The sequence below is a fragment of the Spea bombifrons genome, chromosome 12, assembly GCF_027358695.1.
Source record: "Spea bombifrons isolate aSpeBom1 chromosome 12, aSpeBom1.2.pri, whole genome shotgun sequence".
Taxonomy (NCBI): domain Eukaryota; kingdom Metazoa; phylum Chordata; class Amphibia; order Anura; family Pelobatidae; genus Spea; species Spea bombifrons.
Genome location: NC_071098.1, coordinates 10,967,555 through 10,989,627, shown reverse-complemented (window position 1 = coordinate 10,989,627; position 22,073 = coordinate 10,967,555). Strand labels below are relative to the sequence as shown.

The following is a 22,073-nucleotide window of genomic DNA, read 5'->3' as shown; positions in this document are numbered from 1 at the left end:
CGTACCTGATTACGGCAGCTCCTTTTCCTAAATCGTAACGGTATTCCAGGTGGCCATCATGAAGAGATAAGGATACAAAGTCGCCTTTTCCGTCAGTCTTTTGACCGTTGTAGAAGATCAGGCCTCCGGGACTGCTTGCTAAGAACACTACTTCCATGGATAGCTTGTCACTGAGGAAGAATACAAGTTTTTAGACAAGTAGCCAGTAGAAGTCTGGAAACATCTCATCACAACTTGTGACAAAGTACCTTTTGAAATGTCTTGAGAACACCATTAGAAATTGGTTAGATAACTAAACCGCTAAGTTTCTTAGACTTCTGTCATCAATATTAACTTTTTTCTGTCTTTACTTATGAATGCATACCTTATGTCAGTGACATATGTCTGAAGACCTTTCATTTCCAAGTAGGCGTAGCCGTTAAAATGAGGTAAGAAAGGAACATTCGGATCCCGATCGCTTACTGAAGAAAAAAGGGGAAAAAATGTCATTTTCTTTATATGCATTATTAGATTATCAATAATTTCACTCTTCGGTATGCAAAGTGAATGAATAGTTCATGTTATCCTTACCTGAAGGTTTAATCACATAACAACAACACAAGCTTTTAAGACGCATTTTCAGTTTCTTTGGCAATAACATTTCAGTTTCTGCTTTTGTGCTCCGTGACAACTCAGTGTTACCCGCAGAAATTATGAAGGAGACCAACGTGTTGGGTAATTATTTCTGGTAGGGGATTAGGCATTCAGCAGTGCTTGGAATGATATTTCTAATTTTGGAAACTACACCTGACAGCAAACTGGGACGTATCGAGCCTACTGATACCAACGTATTTAATGTTCCGGTAGCTGTACCCATTCTGGCAGACTAGATTGGCCAAATAGTTCTTATCTGTTGTCAAATTCTATGTGCCGAATGTCACGGATCAAACTCAAATGGTCTAAATGCATGGAGGAGATGATTCAGATATAAATGTGATTTTTTTTTTTTTTTTTTTTTTTTACCTTTTTCACAGAATTCTCCTTCTCTGCCCATTGGACACTCACACTTGGAGCCTCCCTCTGGAAGGACAAGGCAGGTAGCAGAGACGTGACATGGGTTCGGGTCACATGGATTCCGCTCATCAGCACAGGTTGGCCCTAAAACAAAACAAAAAAAAGATCATTCAGAATAAAGTGTGAAGAAAGGTGTTACGCACCCCAAGAGATTTCCCATTGAGAGGAAATATGCATAAGGTATAGAGGCTTAGAGGTATAAGACTAGCTCAACCAAGAATGGACGGCATCTTAACAGCTTCCCTGCTTGGGAGAATCTCAACTTTTATCTCAATAGGGCATCGTAGGGCAGGCGATTAAGACACTGTGTGTTGAGTTTGTTCCTGGCCCTTTTCTATGGTTTTTCTCTGTTTGTGGTAATCTCTTGGCGTTCTTCATAATTGTAACAGTCCAAATAAGTACCTGCTTGCTCAATTGTGCCTAAATGGATACCAACTAAACCTCGCTGATGAGACCTTAAATGTACAGTTAGGGTTGTCAGTGTCCTCATGCAGGGGATTGTCCCTTGTGCTTCAGCTCTGGACGGCCCTCCTTGCTTACTAGGGATACCTAATCCACCCCACTGACAAGGCCTGTGAAGACTACAATATATGTTTGGGGCTGTTTCATAACATAGAGGATATGTCCCTTACATGTTGGTTCTACTTTGCCATTGAGTGTGACAAGTTTGATATGCCGATGGAGCGTTTTCCTCCAGGAGGAGAGCTGCACTGTAGTCAGGCTATTAAAATGCTCTCTGATCTCAGTTAAGCTAGTCTAATAAATCATGAGCAAGAAGTTAAGATGGCTGGTCCCATACTATATCATAATCATAATAATGCTAATGTCAATGTACACCATCACATGGGTGTATTAAGTGAACCGAGCTTAAAAGATAGGATTCTCTAAAACATTATGGTATGCTACTATTATAGCTCCTGTCCAACAGTAAAGGGAAAACCCACACTCACCCATGTATCCACTGAGGCACAGGCAATGGAACATTTCAGCCTCCTTTACTTGGCAAACAGCACCATTGTGACAAGGGTTGGGCTGGCAAGGGTTATTCCCGCACTCGCCAACACCACTGCCGTACAAGACATCCGCTCCTTCCTCCTGCAGGTTGTACACTTGGTTGTTGACGTCCAGCAGACGGATGCAGCCCTTAAGACCAGTGGAGACTGACGTTCTCTCCGACACCCTGAAGAAAGGAGATAATCATTATTAACCAAAGTCGGTGATGACATCAACCACTCACTATAACTACAGTAACATGACCTGAGTAAGATAAGGTTCTTGTCGATATGAAGTTTCTGTTACAGTTGTATTAATAAGATACTGCTATTGTCCTCACAGCTGGAGAGGATGTCACAAATGTAATTGATGTATCCAGAATAAAAGAGATTTATATAACCAATATAAAAATATACTGGCCTATAAATGGCCACAAATTAGATGTATTAGGGATTGCCGTTTGAAATACAAGATATGATACAACACATGATGCAGTAGTTAGCTGAATGGACAGAACAATAAACGTTGGAGGTTTGGTCACTTTAATTATGTCTCCTTAATGGTATCTGGCAAAAACAATGCAATAAATTGTGATTTCTGTTAGGGGACACTTACACAGCCATCTGGTCCTCGGGTGCTCCTCCTATGAAGAGGTCTGTATCAAGGTTCAGTCCATCAGTGCCAGATGGGCTTTCACCATTCACATGACTTTCTCCATCCACAGACAACATACCACTGCGACGGTTACGATTCACTATAAGTTGGTGCCATTTGCCAGGCTCAACTGGTACTTTACTGGTGATTATTCCTGTGCCTGATCCAGTGTTGAACCTAAACAACCAGAACACAACTTTAAACTCTACTTGGGTACAGATAAGAATTCTAAGATACTTAGTCTACTTTTTATCCTGGAAGATAAAAGCAAGAAGAATAAACACTGGAAATAATCCCACATAATATGTATCTGAACAGCGCCTGCAAGTTAACTGATTACTGGGCATGGTGTAGAAGCTGCAGAAATTAAATACGGAAATATGAAACTGGGAAAAATACTATCACATTCCTACCTGAGCTCCACAAAGCCGTTCACGACTGCCAGAGAGATAAAATCCTTTCCACGTATTTGGCCATTGTACAAAAGCAGCCCGTTCTGCTCGGAGGAGCGGAACTCCATGGCAATGCGTACGGTGTGGTATGCCTTCATCATCTTAAACGCAAGATATGACTTGCCACCAAATCCAGGTATGAAATATTTAACGTCTACAGAAACAAAATAATGTTATATACGGAACACAGACGCGGCGGGAGCAGAACGTTTTCTCAATGAATTTGATACTTTTCACGGGCCATGACGTTAGCTTGACAAAGACAATTCTGAAGTCTAGAAGTCAATAATCTTAGCTAATAATAAACCTATAAGGCCATATCTGGTACTGGACTGCACACCAACTAACACAGCAACATATAATATAAAGGGAATGAAAGGCAACTTAAACAAAATATATCAACTCTTATTAAAGGGCGTAAATTTAGCGCATATTTAGCATGTATTACTTGAGGCTCAGAGATGGGGCAAATGAGGTGGACATTGCCCTGCCACATTGAATATACTGATAGTTCTTCCCCCAATTGGGTATGTTGAAGAATGGAAGAACACATATTTTCACTTCCTACCCTTCTCACAAACTGCTCCTCCTTTTCCAGCGGGGCAACTGCAGGTAAAATCTTTCCCGTCGTCCTCACAGGTGCCACCATGCATGCATGGGTGCGAATCACATGGGCGAGGGGGCTTCCTGGTGGCTGGGGGAGGTCGGGCAGGTTTGCGTCTGGTAGTGGCTGGGAAGGTGGTAGTGGGTCTCTTGGTAGTAGCTGGCCTTCTTGTCGTCATTCTGGCTGTGGTGACCAGTGGTACCGAAGTCGTCTTGACAGCAATCGTCCTTTTGGGAGATGGTGTGGTGGTCGTAGTGGTGGTAGTTGCCACCAGAGGAGAAGTTGTTGCCACAGTACTGGTAGTTGCTACAATGCTGGTAGTTGCAGCAGTTGTTGTGGTAGTTGTAACCATGATAGGTACCCAGTCTGTGAAGAAACATATACAGGCAATATTATTATATATACGAAGATATAGCCATATCAGCACTTGGTGCCATATTCATAACCTTTGTATAAGCAACCTTTATTAGACCAATGTTCCAAATCAAATATCATTATACTAGTATTATTACTATTATTATTATTATTATTAATACACTAAGCACTTTATGTATAATAACTGTGGAAGCGCAGATGTTAAAGGCCAATTAACTAGTTGAGTCCCTGAAGAATGAGTATTCTATCTGGTCTGGTACCTCGTCAGAACTAAATGAGGTTCAGGTGGTAAAGCTAACAATGGGAGTTATGAAGTTATGAAGTTGAGTTCTTCTTTATAGATCAGACACTTTTCTAGTCTTCCATAGTTTCTATCCTATATAAAGGTGTTTAATACAGACACAGTGGAGATTCTCTACTTATAACCATTAAAGCAATGGAGAATGCCTACGTCTTCTAAGTAGGTCAATTTCCTCATCTCCAGGCACTAGAGCTGCATTAATAAGTGAAAGCTACAAGAAGGAAACAAAATTACGAAGTCCGAACGTGTCAACCCAATGCTCATAAGCGTTTTAATTTACATCCACATGGAGCAAAACACACGACAGCAGAACAATCGCTTGACGCGTTTCGCACTTGCGTGCTTAGTCATAAGCTGCTCTCCACATGTAAGACATTCCTTATATTGTAAAAATGTAATTAATAATCATGACTAATATATTTAGAAGAGAAAAGTATGCCCCAAAGCAGCTGAACTAAGTAAAACCAATAATAGTATTGTCTGTGTATAAACCCCCGCAAGAGGAGAGAACGTAATGAATATGAATAGATAAACCAAACCCTTGCGCTACAAGTAAAAAGTATAACCCTCGGCCCTGTTTACTACCCCCAAACCCCTTAAACCAGAAGAATTAAACATTCTACCCTATAGGTTACTTTATTAGGGATGGATGTGGCCCTCTAGAACATAGAAAAATATGTATGTGGGGTTGTTGTTGAACTTAAATTGGGTCATTGTTCATCAGTGGCAGCTAATGTGTATGTGTAATGGGGTGGGAAGGGTCCACCAGAGCGTTGAATTGGCCCTGCCAGGCACCCTTAGTTTTCCCCCTGAGCACCAGGGCTCGACCTTTACAAGGGGAAGCATACTGTATCAGCAAAACACCTCAGTGAGATTAATGAATCTGTATGCAGTAGCAAAAACATCTGCACACTGGAACACAAGAGGAAGAGCATAGTGTGATATATATATATAAAGTGTATAATTAAATGGGTTGATGTACCAAGGGTCTCACCAAAATCCAAGAATTTGATATGGTCCTGTGTAGGCTTCTTCACTGTGATCGCCTTCTTCTTCGTGTTCTTGAGCTGCTTCAGCAACGCTTTCTGCACATCCAGGGCAGACAGGGTGGTAGCTAATGCACAAAGGAACCCATTAATATCCGCTTGGTATCACTCTTTAGAGAGCAATCTCAGTTTCCTGATATATGAATGCCAGCTGCCCAACACAATGCCAGAAACATATTGTAATGCCACACTGGGGGGTGGAAGAGCTCCCGCTGGCACATCAGTGTGATATACCAGCCGTCAGAGACGCGATAACACTTGATAACCTAATGTATATGGCTGCTGTCTCTTTTTGAAGGGCTCATGTGGGTATTTGGACAATTTCAGTAATGCTTTCCAGTATAATAATGCTTGGCAGAGTGTATCATGTACAAGAATTCAAGGGCAAATTCACAAAGAAAAGCATTCCACGGATTCCCAGTACCAATATAGCAATCTCTACACGGTAACATAGGAAATGCCAACACCAGGTTAATAACAGTAATATTTACCCACGTTAATCACCGACTTGCCATTATAAACTAAGCAGACTGCAGCACAGGTCAAACGTAACAAGGGAATCCATGCGTAACATATGGGAGTTATGTGTAAAAAAGTACTTCTGGAGCAAAGGTGTTTTATCACCATAACCTACTCAGAGGTCCACCAGTTGGATCAGTAATAACACCACCAGATAGGTTGGTTCTTAATTAACAAATAAGATACAAGATATTAATGGTATCCGGAATAAAGTAATTTTTTTACTACATTTCTGGGGCTATATGATTTCCACATATTTTAAATTGCATGGTAATTCCCTAAAAAGTAATTTTCTATCTATAATATAACGAATTTTGTAAACGTTTCTTATAATATTTTCTGATTCCATTTTAGATCTAATCATTGCAATACATTTGATAAAGTTTTGTTTTTCTGGTATCGTTATTTGTTTTTTAAGTAACTTGAATAGTTGTGATATTGGCTGGTTATCCCCAACAAAGGCATTGTTAAATGAGGTCGGCACCCTTTGTTCCGCCTAACGGAACCTGCTATCATTTCACGAAATCATGAAGTCCCAGCACACTTCAAATGTCCTTTAGAATTAAACAGACCTGGGTCGAAATGTGCTTCCACAATGGCTCTGATGGAATTGCTTGGCCCTAGGTCCCGTACACGAATACTCTTGAAATCCCTCTTCACGTCAGAGTTTCGGAGGAGATTATCCAGCTGAAGGACAAGGGCAGAAGAGGTCATTGGACTAGAAAGGAGCGTTTCTGTAGCACAATATATAATACGGTGGGGGTTATTTGTGAAAGGCAGGACTGGATGTTCCACTGTAAGTACAAACATAGCTAAAAGTGCAAAAAAGGGTCAGCAAATACAAAGGTTCTTTGCTGAAATAAACTGGTACCATCACCACAAAGTATCTTCTGCTTTATTGACTAAACAAATTGAAATATATAAATTCTCAAAACTAGAGTCTGTCCTATTGGCAAGCAACAACTGGGGGTTTATTCACAAAAGCCCAATTTAGCCTGTGCATAACTTGGGTGTAGTTGGAGGAACTAGGGAGAATTTGCAAATCATAGTGGTGTTCAATGGGGACGGACCCCTCAAGCTCAATTGGGTTGCATGGTCAATACGTTTCAGTGGGACAGTATACAATGTGAGCTAGACAGGAACCCCAGTGCGTTTCTCCCATGAGGAGGACTAAGGTCATCTTAAAAACATTTTATTTAATACCCTCAAATAGGAATATTCCTGGACCAACTTTATGAATGAAAACCAGGTTTTCTGGATAATTCTTATGTCTCTTCTTAGTGCCACAAACAGTAAGTAAATATGTAACGCTCATACTTTGAGGGCAGTGTGTCACAGTTGTCTAGAGCAGTGGTTCTCAACCTTCCTAATGCCGCGATACAGTTCCTCATGTTGTGGTGACCCCCAACCATAAAATTATGTAATTATATATTGTGAAATATGTGTTTTCCGATGGTCTTGGGCGACCCCTGTGAAAGGGTTGTTTGACCCCTAAAGGGGTCGCGACCCACAGGTTGAGAACTGCTGGTCTAGAGTATGTTCTGCACAACCTGAGATAAGAAAACATCTTCTGTACCACACATTCTTTTCTCAGGACCGAATAGGATACAATTAACACATGCAGTGGTATCACAGCAATAATTCATCAGCGGGGATGAAACGTCTCCTTATCATTGCTTTATACATTTTGTGATCTGGTATCTCGGTATCTAACTGTTTTAAACATGTCCTTTTTAAACCCATTTATAAATGCATAAAACATTTAATGCAGAATGTGGCAGCCCCGAGCTGCTGTGTTTGCGAGCAGACATCACTCCGACCCTTTGAAGCTGTCTTGGCCAGCCTGTATGCCATCCACTCCAATGCATTTTATGTTCAATATAATGCTTTGGGTCTACATAATAAAAGACTGAGTCTGAAAAGCTGCCAGATGAGGCGATCCCTTGTAGTCTGGCTATAAATACATGGCAAAAGGATGGGTTTCACTGTTTTATGAGAATGGGCATAATCTCCATAGTTATATGTTACTGCACTGTTTATGAAGAATACAGAATAGGGGCAGAATATAGAGTTGTTGTGAGGTTAAGAACATATGCTATTTAGATAAAAGGTACACGTATATTTATAAGACAATGAAGCTCCAAGCAAGCTTTTAGTTCATATTTTATATTTTTAAGAAAGTTTAATTCAGTTAAAATACTGAAGACTATTCATAAGAGACTATTACTAAAACTATGGTATTTTCAAATTCTTGGCTTAATCTGAATGCAACTATCCAAAAAATTATAGGATTTTTGACTACTTGAGCGCTCCCTGAACAAGCATCTCATGCCCCAGTTTAACACTCAAAAGGGTTACCAAGGTCCGCATTTTAATAATGAATATTGATAGCCACACAGTGTAATAAAGAGACTATTTCTAATATAAGACAAGGTAGGACGCTGGGATTTACAGCTGTCTTTCCGCTGTGCGGCAGTCCAGATTAGCACGCGAATGGATAAGCCATATCGCCCAGTTTCATCTCTCCCTAGCTCAGAAAATGCCGTCTTGGAGAACAATACCCACACTAATTTTCCTTAGACAGTGGCTGAAACGATAACACCCTCTATCTCGGCTAACGGGGCCGTGGCAATTAGAGATTGAGCAGCGACGTGCTCAATACAGGCAAAAGCATACAGGAGATGGAAACAGAGAAAAAAGAAAAAGCAATAAGCGCATGGAGGATACAGAGAATGTCTTTTCAATTTTTCCCAACCAACTGGGATGAGGAGATAAGATTTTGTAATGTGGGTTTCAATGGTGGTCCCCTGACTATGCATCGTACTCAATGTCCCCAAAATCTATATAAATAATACATTGAGTCCTTCAGAGGGTACTGCGCTGTAGGGATTGGACATCTAAATTCTAGGTTTAAGCCAGTAGGGGGAGTTTCTAATCTATTTCACAATATTTCAATATATATTACCAGCTTTAGCGATACCCATGTTTAACAAAAAAAACGAGATAAAAGAGCCTGAAAGGAAAAAACAAATATATATCGAGTTGGGAGATGGGAGCCTGAAAATATCTAACCAGTTTTTGCCTGTAGTTGTCCTGACTCAGAAGGCTCCTCGCTTCTCGAAAGACTTCAGTGACTAAAGAAGCCCCCAAGACTATTCTAGTCCTTACGCAGCAATCATGAACCTCGGAAGCTACTAAAGTTATTTTATTGTGCTTGCTCTCAAATAAATGCCTTAAAAAGGGAGACAATTAATTGTTGCTGATTGCTTGGATATTACGGCACAAAGGCCAACGGGTTTATTTTTACGTTTATTTTCAATCATGCTAGCAGAGTTTACGTTTCGTTTTTTTTTATTATCTACATTCCCACTTTTAAACACTGCTTGGGCGAGAGATACATTTAATTATAAGAAAAAAAAAACAATTGCTGGAGAAAATTCCAATAAAGATATGAACTTTACTTTGAAATGTCAGGAGCGTTATTATTTCATTTTTCTTTGTTACCAAAGCTGGATTTCAACTTTACAAGGTGTTAATTAAATTATACCCTTTGCAAATTGACGTGGTTGCGAGTTGAGAGACTGTTACTCAGGTTGGCTTTGTATAAAAGAGCCACTGGCCTTTTCCTTGTGAACATAACCAAGGAACAGGTATTTTCATCAACTTGTTAAATATCTCCAGTGTCACAAAGAAGCAGATCAGCTGTCTCCATAATACTTTCAAAGTACGAACTCATCAACCAATGGAAGAGACTGCAAATCATGGCTGAACCCTTTCCAAAAGAGAGGCAATCATGATGACTTAAACTAGCTCGCCAATATAGGATAAAATATAGTCTCTGCACACACTGTATATGGTTTTTATTGCAGGGTATATGCTATATGGTAATGCAGTTGCAATTGGGTCTTGAGCCCCTAAGTGATGAGTGGGTTTACGCCCAAGAGAGAAGTACATGAGAGTGTGCCTCCCTAAACCACACATGATGGATTGCAGACCAAGTGATGCCCCACTGTGACATGATAACCACCAAGGACTATCCACTGTGCAGAACTGGCAAGTAAAAAAATCAAATGACTAGAGCCGGTGATCACTTACCGCATTCTCAATGCTTCTTGCCGTTTCCCCAAACAACTCAGACTTGTAGTCTGACATCTCTGGTGTATAAAACACTTCTTGTCCCTCCAGCTCCTCTACTATGAGGACACCCTGGAAAATTTTTGTTTCTGCAGTTGGATAAGAGGAACAGTAAATTGAGTGTTAGGCTCAGGTAGGTGATTGTATACGTGCAATAAATCTACCTAAAACTTTTTCCCTATTCCCTTGTGGCTGGTGGGTGTAAGCACAGGCAGAGCCTGGTGTAGGTTAGTAGCATGGTACGGGGCTGGACCATGAATGGTTAGTAAGTGGGTCTGAGTGAAGATATGTGTATGTGGCAACACCCTGTAGCTGGAGAGGGCAGGTACCACAGCACTTTACCCGATACGATAACTCCCAATGACAGACAGCTTACTGGCTGGGCAACAAGAAAGACAAATTAGGCAGAAAACAGGTAGACAAAGAAGAAACAGAAGGTCATAAGAGTAGACACAAAACAGAGACAGAAAATGGACACACAGTCTTTAAATCACTATGCCCAAACATGAGACAGGAATCAAAATAATTGTGCACTGTAATACTAGAAAAAGTCAAGCAGTAACTTCGGCAAAGTGTAAATGATAATAGAAACAGTAATCACATACAAGTGTCTTATATCACTGTATTAGATCTCCTGTCACTCAGCGCCTGCTTAAGGCCCACTTCCTTACTTGCTGGTGAGCATCAAGATCTAATGCATACTGAGGAGCACGTATTATTAACTAAATTAAAGAAAAAACACAATATTGTCCTTCAACTGCAGCTTCTACCCAATTGCAGGGTTGTCAGCCTGGCATGACCATAGGCCTTTTGGCTATGAAAGGGGAAAAATGTGATCCTTTGGCCTTAAAGCTTATGTAGTGTGATACCTGGGGTGCTAAAGGGTAATTGCACAGATTAACCTGCACCTTTCACAGCCACACTGTTTTTCTTTACTAACCTTGGCCTCTCAAGGACAAATGAAGGGCATTTTTTTTAGGTTTGTGAACAGCAATTTCCTTTTTTATGTAGTTATATTTACATATTGAAGATCCAGCCTTGCTGGCTTTTTTGGTCAGTAACAGACGGCATGGGTCTATTTTGTAAGTAAACAATAGGGTTCAAAAAGAAAAAAATGAGCCTGCTGAGAATCAGCCCTGTTTGGTGGATGCTCCTGAAAAGCGGACACGTTTAGAACACGTATATTGTTCCTGTAGGTCGTGCCATTGAGAATTTAACTTTGTTAGTACTTAAAATTTAAAATTTCCTTCCTTTTTTGGACATTCAAATAATAAGATATTTTTCCTTTTTTTAAATCCAGAAATTAATGTGGATGTGGTGTTTTCTTTGTAAGAAAAGATCCCAAGCCTTTCATTTAACGAAGATCATGTAGCTTATTTTTAGCTTATCTTTGGTTCTAAGTTATTCCCATGGTGATTAATATCACGCTAACTTACTTGGGCAATTGGTCCCTTCAGCATCAATAGCTGGCGTCTTGCCATCTGAGCAACATCCCAGAGGTGTGTTATAGCAGCTGGCTCTCTCCATGACTGGGGTAGCCCCAAGGTCTAGTTCTTCTTCACCTTCTTCACGTTGTTCATCAAATGCTCCTTCTGTAATATAAAGAATTGGGTATATATGATAATAACCAGGAATTCATAAGAATAATTAATCATTATCCGCAATGACCTAACTCACAAAACCCATAGTTGGGTTCCAGGTACACTAGATCAAAGCCAGACAGAACTCAGGTGTGAGGTCACCACGTGTCACATCATGTAATGACGAATTCTGGCCTAGGCAAAAATGTTATTTTATCTTTGGATGTATCCTGTCCTGCATAGACTGCATGTCAAATAAAATTGAAATATACATTTTGAAGGTGATGCTTGTTGCTTATCATCAGCTTTGATAACACATACTACACCTACTTTGAGGTTCTGTTCCACTCATTTCTTGATCGCCACTAGCTTCATAGTCATCATCACCACTTCCACTTCCCGATTCATCAAAGGTTTGAGCTACTGTGGTTCGGACAACGGGAACTGTAACAGCTGGCCTGGCTGACGTAAAGACTCTGCGTGTAGTGGTCGCCGGTTTGGCGGTACTGGTAGGCCTCTGGGTTGGAGTTGAAGTTGGGGTTGTAACTTCCATCACCAGTGGAAAAGAGTCTATTTCCTTCTTGGAAGATCGCGTTTTGGTGGTCACTGGGGTTTGGAGTGATCGACCAATAGGAGGCCTTGGTGTCCCAGTTGGAGCCAATGTCTGAAGATTGGCATGAGTGACAGTTTCTATACAAGTGATTAGATGGGGAATAGGTTAATAGTGTTCTTTTTGCACCTATAACATACTTCAAAAATGATTAATACCAGAATATTAATTTGAAGGAAAGGGTCTACTGCTAGGACATAAACATAATGTATGAATGTATTTTACATCCAAAGTAGACTTCCTTACCATTCCTGGGATTTATTTACCTATTGCATTTATTCGACATTTAGAATATTATGATCATGATCATTCTTTTAAGTGCATCCTAATAAATTGACTTGCTTTTCAAATATTCATAGGCAATTTACCTTCCTCTTATATGTTTATGGTAAGAAAACAAAGTTTTATTTTATATGGTTGTATATGGGTAACCTCAGAGTTTAAATAATAGATAAAATACATATTATTGATGTGTTATTTCTAAATTTCATATTTTCATTTATATCTTTCATGTTAGAACATGAATACAGAATACAGAATAATCCTACATTTATTTCAACTATTTTTTTATATATATTTATTTTATTCCTAGCATTGAATCTTTATTCAGACTCTAAAATTAAGATAACTGGACCGGGAGAATTACCTCTCAGATTCTCCTAGCACTTTAAAATGTTTATGTTCATGAAAGTCATTTAAATGCATTTTCTGCATTCGTAGTTATCGGCTGTACAATACATTTTAAATCTCGATTCTAGAATAGCTATTAAGATGGTGCTTTGGCATTTTAGCTGCTGTGACCTACATTTCCCATGGTGCTCGCGCAGCAGGTGAGTAATCTGTCAAAGCTGAAATGCCAAGAAATGCAGGCACGTGATATACCTTGGCATGATCCTGTGTGCTTCACAGCAATGGTTCGGCCTTGTCGGCAAGCAATGGTTTTCAGCTGGCACCAGTCTCCATAAGTCACTCCATCAGAGCCACAGACCTTGGACCAAACAAGAGGTTACTGAAAATGCATGCTGGAGAGGTAAGATGATAAACCCTGGTGGACACCCGCAACTATAATACACGTCTCACAAATCCTATAATTTCCTTGATTATGATTATGTGGCCTACACCAGTCATCTCCACTTCTTAATATGGTGGACAGCGTTAGTTTGGTGTTCCATAAATGATTCAGTTAATTACGAAAAAAATCTTGATAGCCTTAATCGACCTACAGCAGAGCAACAGGGTTCCTATATTAGCAGCCAAAAGTTCTGAGTAGACTTACCTTTGTGAGATTAGTCTCTGCACACAGAGGAGAGGGGCATTCGCAGTGGGCAAATCCCCCAACCACCACACAGGTTGCCCCAAACTGGCATGTTATGTCATTGCAAGATTTTGGAGCAGAAGGATCTAGACAAAATCATAGATAACAGGTATGAATTCATGTATTCTGTGCGAGAGCCTGTATAAAGCTTTAACAATGTTTTGGAAAGACGCCTCTTGACACCCAGGTCAGAGCGCATTGCTTTGCGGAGTCCAATCGCTATTTGTGTACTGGGTAGGGTGAGATGGAAGGCGTACCACACATTACCAGAATGCACATAACCCAGCTCATTAAATACAAATAGATTAAAAAAACCACAAGACATTCAATTAATCTAATTGCAATCTTTGTTCACATAATTCTGTCTGTTTAATTTCACATATTGATTGAGGTAAATTCTTATTGATCTTGAACTGACTATCAAAACAGAGCCACGAGCCAAATACCTGGCCAGCCAATTTAATCTCTTTCTCTAATAATTGTATTCTTACTGTGTGTGCTCCAGCCTCTTGAAAATGAACGAGATAATGGAGACGCAACAAACTAGTATCAGGCCATCTAATGAAAGCACTAAACCGTGGATGTCATGATTAATGATGTCATAGCCTAATTGACTCCAGGGCAAGCAGGGCATATACCTGATGGGCCACTATGCCAGGGCAGAGTCAGACCCTGCATGATGACATTTAGACTTCTAGTCTAATAGTAATATGTTATTTGTATATGTTCTATGAAGTATATAACACATCAATCAGGATGATAAATAATAATAAAAACATAGAATAGTGTCGATTAGTGTAGAAACTGAGTACACTTATGATGCAAACATATTCTGTTCTAGTGCCATGTCTTCATACCTTTCTCGCAGCCAGTCAGGCCAGGCTTTCGTCCATCTGGGCACTGAGTGCACTTCAAGCCGGAGATGCCAGCCTTGCACGAGCAAAGCCCTGTCATCTGCTCACAGTCATCGCGTACGGCCCCCACCGGATCACAGTTACACGCTGCGGGAGAGTAGAGGACACGCAATCAAAATTATGAGACACATTATGGCATGTCCTTTACAGTGAATGTCACTTGCATGTTCAGAGGAAATTACTTTTGCGCAGACATGGAAATGCGTGTTTGTTTATAGCTGAAACATGATTATTAAATCTACCTTTGGTTTAAAGCACACTCGTGCTTATTTGTTTCGGTAAACTATGTTTATTTCAGTAAAATAATAATATAAAACTATCTATAGTTTGTGCTTTTGCTTTAGCAAAGCTTAGGTGGCAGCCTGTGGCATAATCAGTATTATTTCATACATTTCTAGTCCTCTCTTTTGTTATCTGCTGGATGTAGGTTACAAATTAACCTGCTCCTCATCACTATTCCAAACTGCCTCGGCTATGCCAAGAAAACGGGACAGCTGGCAGGTATGAGGATAGAATTTCTGCCTGTGGGATTCTTCCGTGTTCAAGTTTTCCAGAGCGAGCAAATGGCTCTTAAAACATGTCCAAAACACAGAAAAAGTTGGAAAGCCAGAGGATAAAGTGCGTCAAATGGACAGGGTAACATTTTCTCCTGTCTAGCGAAACTTGTTGGTGTTTCCAGTGACTGCTCAGGTCCCAGTTAGAAAGTGGTCCCTATACAATCATCCATCAAGTTGTGACACTTGGTGTTCCATTTTGTCATTTACAATCACGCCTTAAGCCTTCCACACTTGAATCATTCTTTGCCTCAGGCTTTCACAATCCAATGGGACCACAGGGTTCAGGACAACTGCTCAAAAAAGTATAAGTCTGTGTCCAGAAATATAGCGAAAGTAAGAGTTTCAGCATAATGTGTTTTGCTTGTCGAAATGTATAATTAACAATATATTAGCAGTTAGCTTTACAACATCATTATAAGGAACACAGCTCTTCTAAGAGTGCAGAATTAGAATACAGGCATTAAAAGGTTACAAATGGACATACCAATTGTACATTAAAGATAAATGCTCATTAATTCTTTTATTTCAGTTTTTCTGGTAATTTCTGTGTTAGTATAATCACATTATTGGAAGAGTAAAAATTGGTATTATCCTAACACATAATTCAATTAAAAATAACGTAACAAAATTTATAAATGCAATTTTTATTGCAAAATTCCTTCCCCTTTAGCCCTGCTTCTAACAACACCCATAAAACAAAGTTGTCTTCCGCTGGCCATTTGAAATGTTCAGAGGCATGCGCGAAGCTTTGTAAATTACAGGCCAGTGTTAACCCTTTACAATGTGATTCTCGGCTCTTTAGCTCCCAAAAAGGTAAGCATTGATGGCCATGATGATGGAGATGGCCAGTAGCAAGATACTTACGGGTACAACCACTCTTCTTATCAGTGACTATGCCTCTAAAATTCCAGAATCCGGGCTCGCATCGGTCACACTTCAGGCCTCCGACGCCAGGTTTGCAGGAGCACTGACCAGTGGTGGGATCACAGGTACCCCCGTAGGAGCCATGCTGGTTACACTGACAGCTGCCTGTGAAAATAAAAGTCTTCTGTATCAGTGACCTGTAACAAGCTCGTGTCACCTTAATTATCCGATCTCCTGGCACCCAGTGACATCCAGCTGGCAGTAGAAGGAAGGAGAACACAAAAAGTTCTGCTCTATGTAGTGAGACATTAAATCTTTTAAGTAGCTCCATATGGAGCTCGTTGCAGGCTGTTCGTGTCTGCTCTGTGAGAAAAAAGTATAATAGGTCAAAAGCCCTTTGTGTTTGAAAAGTATTATATTACTGCACCAGGGATTCTTGGATGCCATGTACGTTCTCGAGGTATCACCTCTACATTTCGATTCATACGTTCTCATAATCTGGCTTTTGGAAATAGTGGGGTTCTTAGACTCATTCTAAACTAGCATTAGGTTCTGTTTCGGAATGCCATTTGCTCCTTTCAACAAAGCCAACATTGTGGCTTCTTTGGTTAATTTATTTAATTCCTTAAACGTTTATCTTGGAGAAGCTAAGATTGGAGGCAGCCTGGGACGAGGCCGGCAACATTTAATCCATTAATATGTCAATAATGTAATATTTCTATTTACAAAAACACGTCTTCCCAAAAACACATATCTGCTGCTGTCTCCTAAAACAGACTTTATTGCCATCATGGAGGTCCTGAGTATCCCTTGGGGTCCCTGACACTGATTTTGAGGACCCTCAGCTCTTAGTCTGGACAGGACTAGCAGAATGCACACGTTTCTCTCTCAGATTCATCCTTCTCAGTTGATATCAATTCATATAAACCTCATGGAAATAATAAACTAAGCCCTCATGTTTCCCACTCTATAGGCTATGAGCATATTTAGCGCAGTTTGTAGCCAATAAGCCACCTCTTCCCCAAGAGAAGACAACCTTGAAATGGAATCATCTAATAGCGCAGAGATGTTAAAGGGCCTGGTAGTAGAATGCAGCTTAACATGTTCTAGCCCCCTTGTGGCATTATAGGAGTTAATCAGTGGGAGCATTCACTGTGGGCAATATGTCACTATGTGTTTCTGCTTTCGTTATCACTGCTATTAATAACGGCACGGTAACACAGCAGGTGACAACATGGGGCCTGGAACAGCTGGCATAGGATACAACCCTTTCCATCTGTTGAGGTGTTAAAAAGAAGGCAAGGCAAGTTTCCAGGATGGATTGCGACTTTTAGGAGCGGAGGATTAATCTTCCGATGGCTGCTGGAAAAAAACGTGCATCGCAAAACCAAGTGTTTGTCGATTCGCAAGCACATATCGATAACGGTTTCCATATGCAGTCGCTGTCACTAAAGAAGGAGGTAGGTAAACAAAGCCTGTCTTGCTGAGTATTTTACACATCAGAGACTGGAAAGAGCAGAGCATCTGCCCATGTTGTGTCTAACCAGGCGTCAGGTACATTGGCTGCCATTTAAAGAAATGGAAGCTATTTATTTCGACAAAGCATGAATATTTACTAATTTTGTGATGAGCTGTAAATGCTTTGCAAAAATTGAATTCAAGAAGGATCATTAGGATACTCAGAGTTACTCCATCAACCATACTATCTTCTACGTTATCCTGCAGGAACCTCTGAAGGCCTGAGAGTACTTTGGAACAAGGTTAATTGTATCGGTGCTAAACAATGGCTATGAGGAGAACTCATGAAAAAGGCTGATCTAAGGGATATGTGAAAGAATAGCTTTTAGTAGTTAATTGGTTGGAAAAATACCTCGCTAGAAAGCCTACAATCACAATGGAGAGTTTCCCAAGTCTGTGTGTCGAATGCATATATTAGATTACATAAAACAGTCAAAAGAGAGCATATAATGTTGGTTGCATCTCAGACTTTGACCCAAAGGCTGCTCAATATGGATCATGGATCAGACAAGCGGTATAAATTAGGACATCTTACTTGGGCATCCGGCCAGACCAACGCCGAGCGCTGCAGTGACATTGTCCGGACAGCATCCGTACACCGTGTGGCTGCAGTGTGGGACCAGAGGAGGCGAGCTGGTGGTTGCAGCTGGGTAGATGAATAAAGAGAGAGGAGAAGTAAGGACATAAAAGTTAAGAACACAATTATAATCAATATAAAAATGAAAATCAATCTTGCGCCCTCCAGTATACTGAATAAACCCTAGCATATTTGCGATTTTATTCTTTTCTCTGATGGTTTAACAACAAAAACAACATAGAAACTTTTAAGGAACTTTTTTTTTAACTATCTATGGCGGCATCATATCAGAGCCTACTTTTGTGTCACATTTTTACCCGATTAAAGAGTATTTTTACTCTTTCCATGGACCAGTTCTTGTAATGGTATGTTATGATCCTTTGAATCTGTATCTATACATAAAAGAAAACTAGCCTTTTACAATCAAGTATTTTATATTTTCTAAAAAATGATTTCAGTTCTGTCCTGGATATGCTTTCTTTTCTATCCACCCTAGCATTTGCACTGAAGGTTGCCCTTACAAATCCACCGACGTGTATTTACCAACTGACTTAATATACATCATAAATATTAATGCACCAAGACGTCCACAATTGTACGCATCAAAAACCTGCCAAGAAGCACATCTTCTCATGCAAATCACAGAAAACGAAAAGGAAATCAGGTTGAATATTTAGCTGTATTCAACACAATAGAGTCCGCTGTTACCTTATATCACTCTAAAACTTAGATCGTTTTTTCATTGCAGCGCGTGATATGTAGGAGTAATGATATGACAGGCATTCGAAAACTCACAATTACAATTAAACCCAACATAGATTCTGCTTCTTCTAAAATTATAGGGTTTTGGCCACACTTTGCTATGAAAAGGTATAAAATAAATATTTTTCTACGCTCTGCGGTCATTTAGGCAACTTTATAGGATTGGGTATTTTAATGTCTCCAAATAAGAATTTATGAAAAAAAAGAATAAAAAGAAAGTGTAGATCAGAGATATAATTGGTTAAGAAATTTAAAAAAAATGTATAGATACAGGGGAGTTTTGGGGAAAAACAAATTAGAACAGAGAGAATTCGGGACAAAGAGAAATAAGGTGTAAAGTGTGATAGGCAAAGGAAAGAAGAAGTGGTCAAGAGAAGATAAGGAACACATAATGAGGCTCACTCAATAAAGTGGGCATGCATGAGAGATGCGGTTTCAATTTACTAGTTTCACTCTGCATTATGAAAGGCCAGCCTAGTGAGCTTCTTCGACAAGGACTAAGTTAGCCCTGCATAATGCATTGTTAAATCAGTGAGATTTGTTGAGTCCCTCCATGAGTCCAGCAATGCGGTATGCAGAGCGAGGACAGCTTTTCTTTCCTTTACCATGATTGGGGTGCATAATAGATTGGGAAGTCACTGAGGTGGAACTACAACTCATATTTCATCTAATGTGGAAAAGTAGTTTGGAGAAAGAAGAGTATAATAAGTGTATAGTGCATGAAGAAGAGAAAAATGGAAGGCAGAAAAGAAAGACAAGTCATATATTATGTTTTCATACAGAAAAGGGAAATTATGCAAGGTAAACTACAGAAATCCAGTTAAGCTGTAAAATTGAAGAAATTGTGCAGGAAAAAGAATCGAAGGAGAAGTCTAGAGACAGAAAGAAATGAAGAAGGCAAAGAAAAGATAAAGTGAAAAAGGGGAGAAAAATCGAGCCAGAATAAGACATAAGGATAATCATTGAAAGGATAATGAAAACATGTAAGAGAAGCAGAATACTGCTGGGAAATGAGAATTTACGGCAGAACTGATATAAGATGTCTAGTAAACAGTTTTAAAAATAAAACAAATGTTACACTATTCCGCACAAGCCTAAATGGTTATTTTCTATAGAAGGGAGCTTAAACTGATTATTAATGCTAACGATAGCTGGAAAAGCCTTTCTACTGGAAAACAGTTAAATATTGCATAAATATTGCATTTCATGTTTAAGACTCCTCGCAGACATAAGCCTCTCATCTGCTTATTGTCGTTTGGCAGCTGTGTGACAATAATCCAAATCCGGCTGTACATTTTTGCCAAGAGAATGAGGAATCTCTGAGGCTTATAAATGGTCAGAAATGCTATCATATATCATTGCAAATCATGGAGCGAGAAAGAAACGGCACACAGGAGTGAAAGGATTATAAAAGAACGCAAAAATATTATAATCCCATCTTTCTGACCTCTGCATGGGCCTTGTCCGGCGACAAACAGATCCTGGCGCCTCTCGCACCTGGTTTTCTTCAGCTCACACTCGTTTGTATAGGTAACACCATCGGAACCACATACCTATAACAAGTGGGACACACAAGTGAATAGGGGGCTTCACTCTACAGGAAGTTCCTGGTGGTGGATCCACTGAAGACCAACCTGAATGATGGTCATGCATGAGAAAGTGTTGATAATTGTACAAGGCAGGATTTGTATCTACATCAAATCTTGAATTAAGAACTGTAATTCCAACATGTAATAAGACATAATCATTTCACTTAAAAATATATATTTTATTTTTTTTTTTACCATTTTTGGCCAATGAAATTGCATCCTCAAGATTTGGATTTAAGTTGCATTAAAAACCATATTTACCAAATTCCGCAACACTGCGTGGCAGGTGAAATCACAGATACACCTATCATCTTCCGCATCCTCATCCCATGAACCGCCGTAGCGCCGGCAGCGATCCTGTTCACATTCACTGTCCTCACCAGAGCCAGATCCATCCGTCCCAGAGCCACATTCTGGAACAGAGAACGCAATAAAATATTACAGAAATCAATTGTGTTATTCTGAGCTTGCAGCGGAGTCAAGGGGAAAATCAAATGTGTCAGTGAACAGCTGATTGCTGAGAAAAAGATTACAACAGAAAAAAATAAAACCACAAGGCTACTGAATATTTTCTAGAGACGTAAGAAAAAAAGACAAGAAAAAAAAGAGCTGGCTTATTCATTATTTCAGTCAATGTAAAGGAAGATGGCTCAAGACTTATAGATCCCACGACAGACAAGGAGTTAAAAGGGTTAAAGAATAATGTAATGATGCTGAATGAACCACAGTGTGCGGTACCAGTTAATCGGAACACTTTATGAATATCGTTACTTATAAATAAACATTCCAACACATAGCCAGCATTATTCTCTTCTTTTAAAATGTTTCTTCATTCAAGGAAAGAAACTTTGCTATTAGTATGAGTAGAAATAGCTTTTAAAGCCAGGTAAAGGTCACTGGAAGTCAGTAAGTCAACACATGAACAACTTGTGTGGTTGAGTCCCTCAAAGGAAGGCCTATTAATTCATTCGCCGCAAATCTATTTTACCATCTATACTTTAAAAACGACATCACACAATGACAAGAGCTGAATCACACTATGCATTCAACTAAATGTCCTGACTCAATCAAAGCAATTCATTTTTTAAAGGACACTAGAGCCATCATATCAGTTACATTTTTAGTCCTTTAAATTTAAATGGTCCCCCCCTTGGAAATGCATGGGGGGGGTTATGCAGAATCCCCCCATATTCATTTGCCCCCTTATACACTCTCCAGCTATTTTCCATGCACAATATATGTTCATCCAAACATCTTCATGTGATATATGCATGTTTTTTAAAAAAAATAATTTACCAAAGTTAAGGCTACAGGTTTATTGTTGATAAAGAAAAATCAACAAAGATGATGACACTGACTGCTATTATAATATGTAAATGTAAAATAAAAAATGCGCATTTAATGTGTGTAAAAGAAAACATAATGGAAACGTAGATTTTCATTACGAGATGAGTCACTATAAACACATTATTGCAGCAGGTGGGATGAGCAGTCCTTGAATGTTCCGTCCTCTGTGGACTTTCTAAAAGTCTGTATTCCTGAGCTTTTGAGAAAGTCCTTGGATGACATGTCGCTTTCACAAAGTGGATGGTAGATCGGTTCAAAGTCATTTGATTTCAACGCTGAACCCGAGAGAACAGACTGCGTGTTCTTTTT

The 22,073-nt window shown here is 39.6% G+C and overlaps 1 protein-coding gene across 10 annotated transcripts in view; it reads right to left on the bottom strand.

Moving 5' to 3' along the window:
* Positions 1–22,073, bottom strand: part of AGRN (agrin) — a 178,329-nt gene that overhangs the window by 15,974 nt on the left and 140,282 nt on the right. For 6 of the 10 annotated variants that reach the window (XM_053452512.1, XM_053452514.1, XM_053452511.1 and 3 more), the window contains 19 exons: positions 20,679–20,830; positions 20,276–20,381; positions 18,025–18,135; positions 15,972–16,136; positions 14,494–14,637; positions 13,598–13,722; positions 13,204–13,309; positions 12,042–12,401; positions 11,568–11,723; positions 10,093–10,220; positions 6,570–6,684; positions 5,415–5,546; positions 3,721–4,122; positions 3,114–3,306; positions 2,662–2,877; positions 2,004–2,233; positions 1,003–1,137; positions 365–461; positions 6–170 (listed from right to left, as the gene is read on the bottom strand). In XM_053452512.1, the coding sequence (XP_053308487.1) occupies positions 6–170; positions 365–461; positions 1,003–1,137; positions 2,004–2,233; positions 2,662–2,877; positions 3,114–3,306; positions 3,721–4,122; positions 5,415–5,546; positions 6,570–6,684; positions 10,093–10,220; positions 11,568–11,723; positions 12,042–12,401; positions 13,204–13,309; positions 13,598–13,722; positions 14,494–14,637; positions 15,972–16,136; positions 18,025–18,135; positions 20,276–20,381; positions 20,679–20,830 (3,238 nt within the window). The remainder of the gene's footprint in view (positions 1–5; positions 171–364; positions 462–1,002; positions 1,138–2,003; positions 2,234–2,661; positions 2,878–3,113; positions 3,307–3,720; positions 4,123–5,414; positions 5,547–6,569; positions 6,685–10,092; positions 10,221–11,567; positions 11,724–12,041; positions 12,402–13,203; positions 13,310–13,597; positions 13,723–14,493; positions 14,638–15,971; positions 16,137–18,024; positions 18,136–20,275; positions 20,382–20,678; positions 20,831–22,073) is intronic. The other 4 variants (XM_053452510.1, XM_053452513.1, XM_053452516.1 and 1 more) reach the window with 1 other exon arrangement.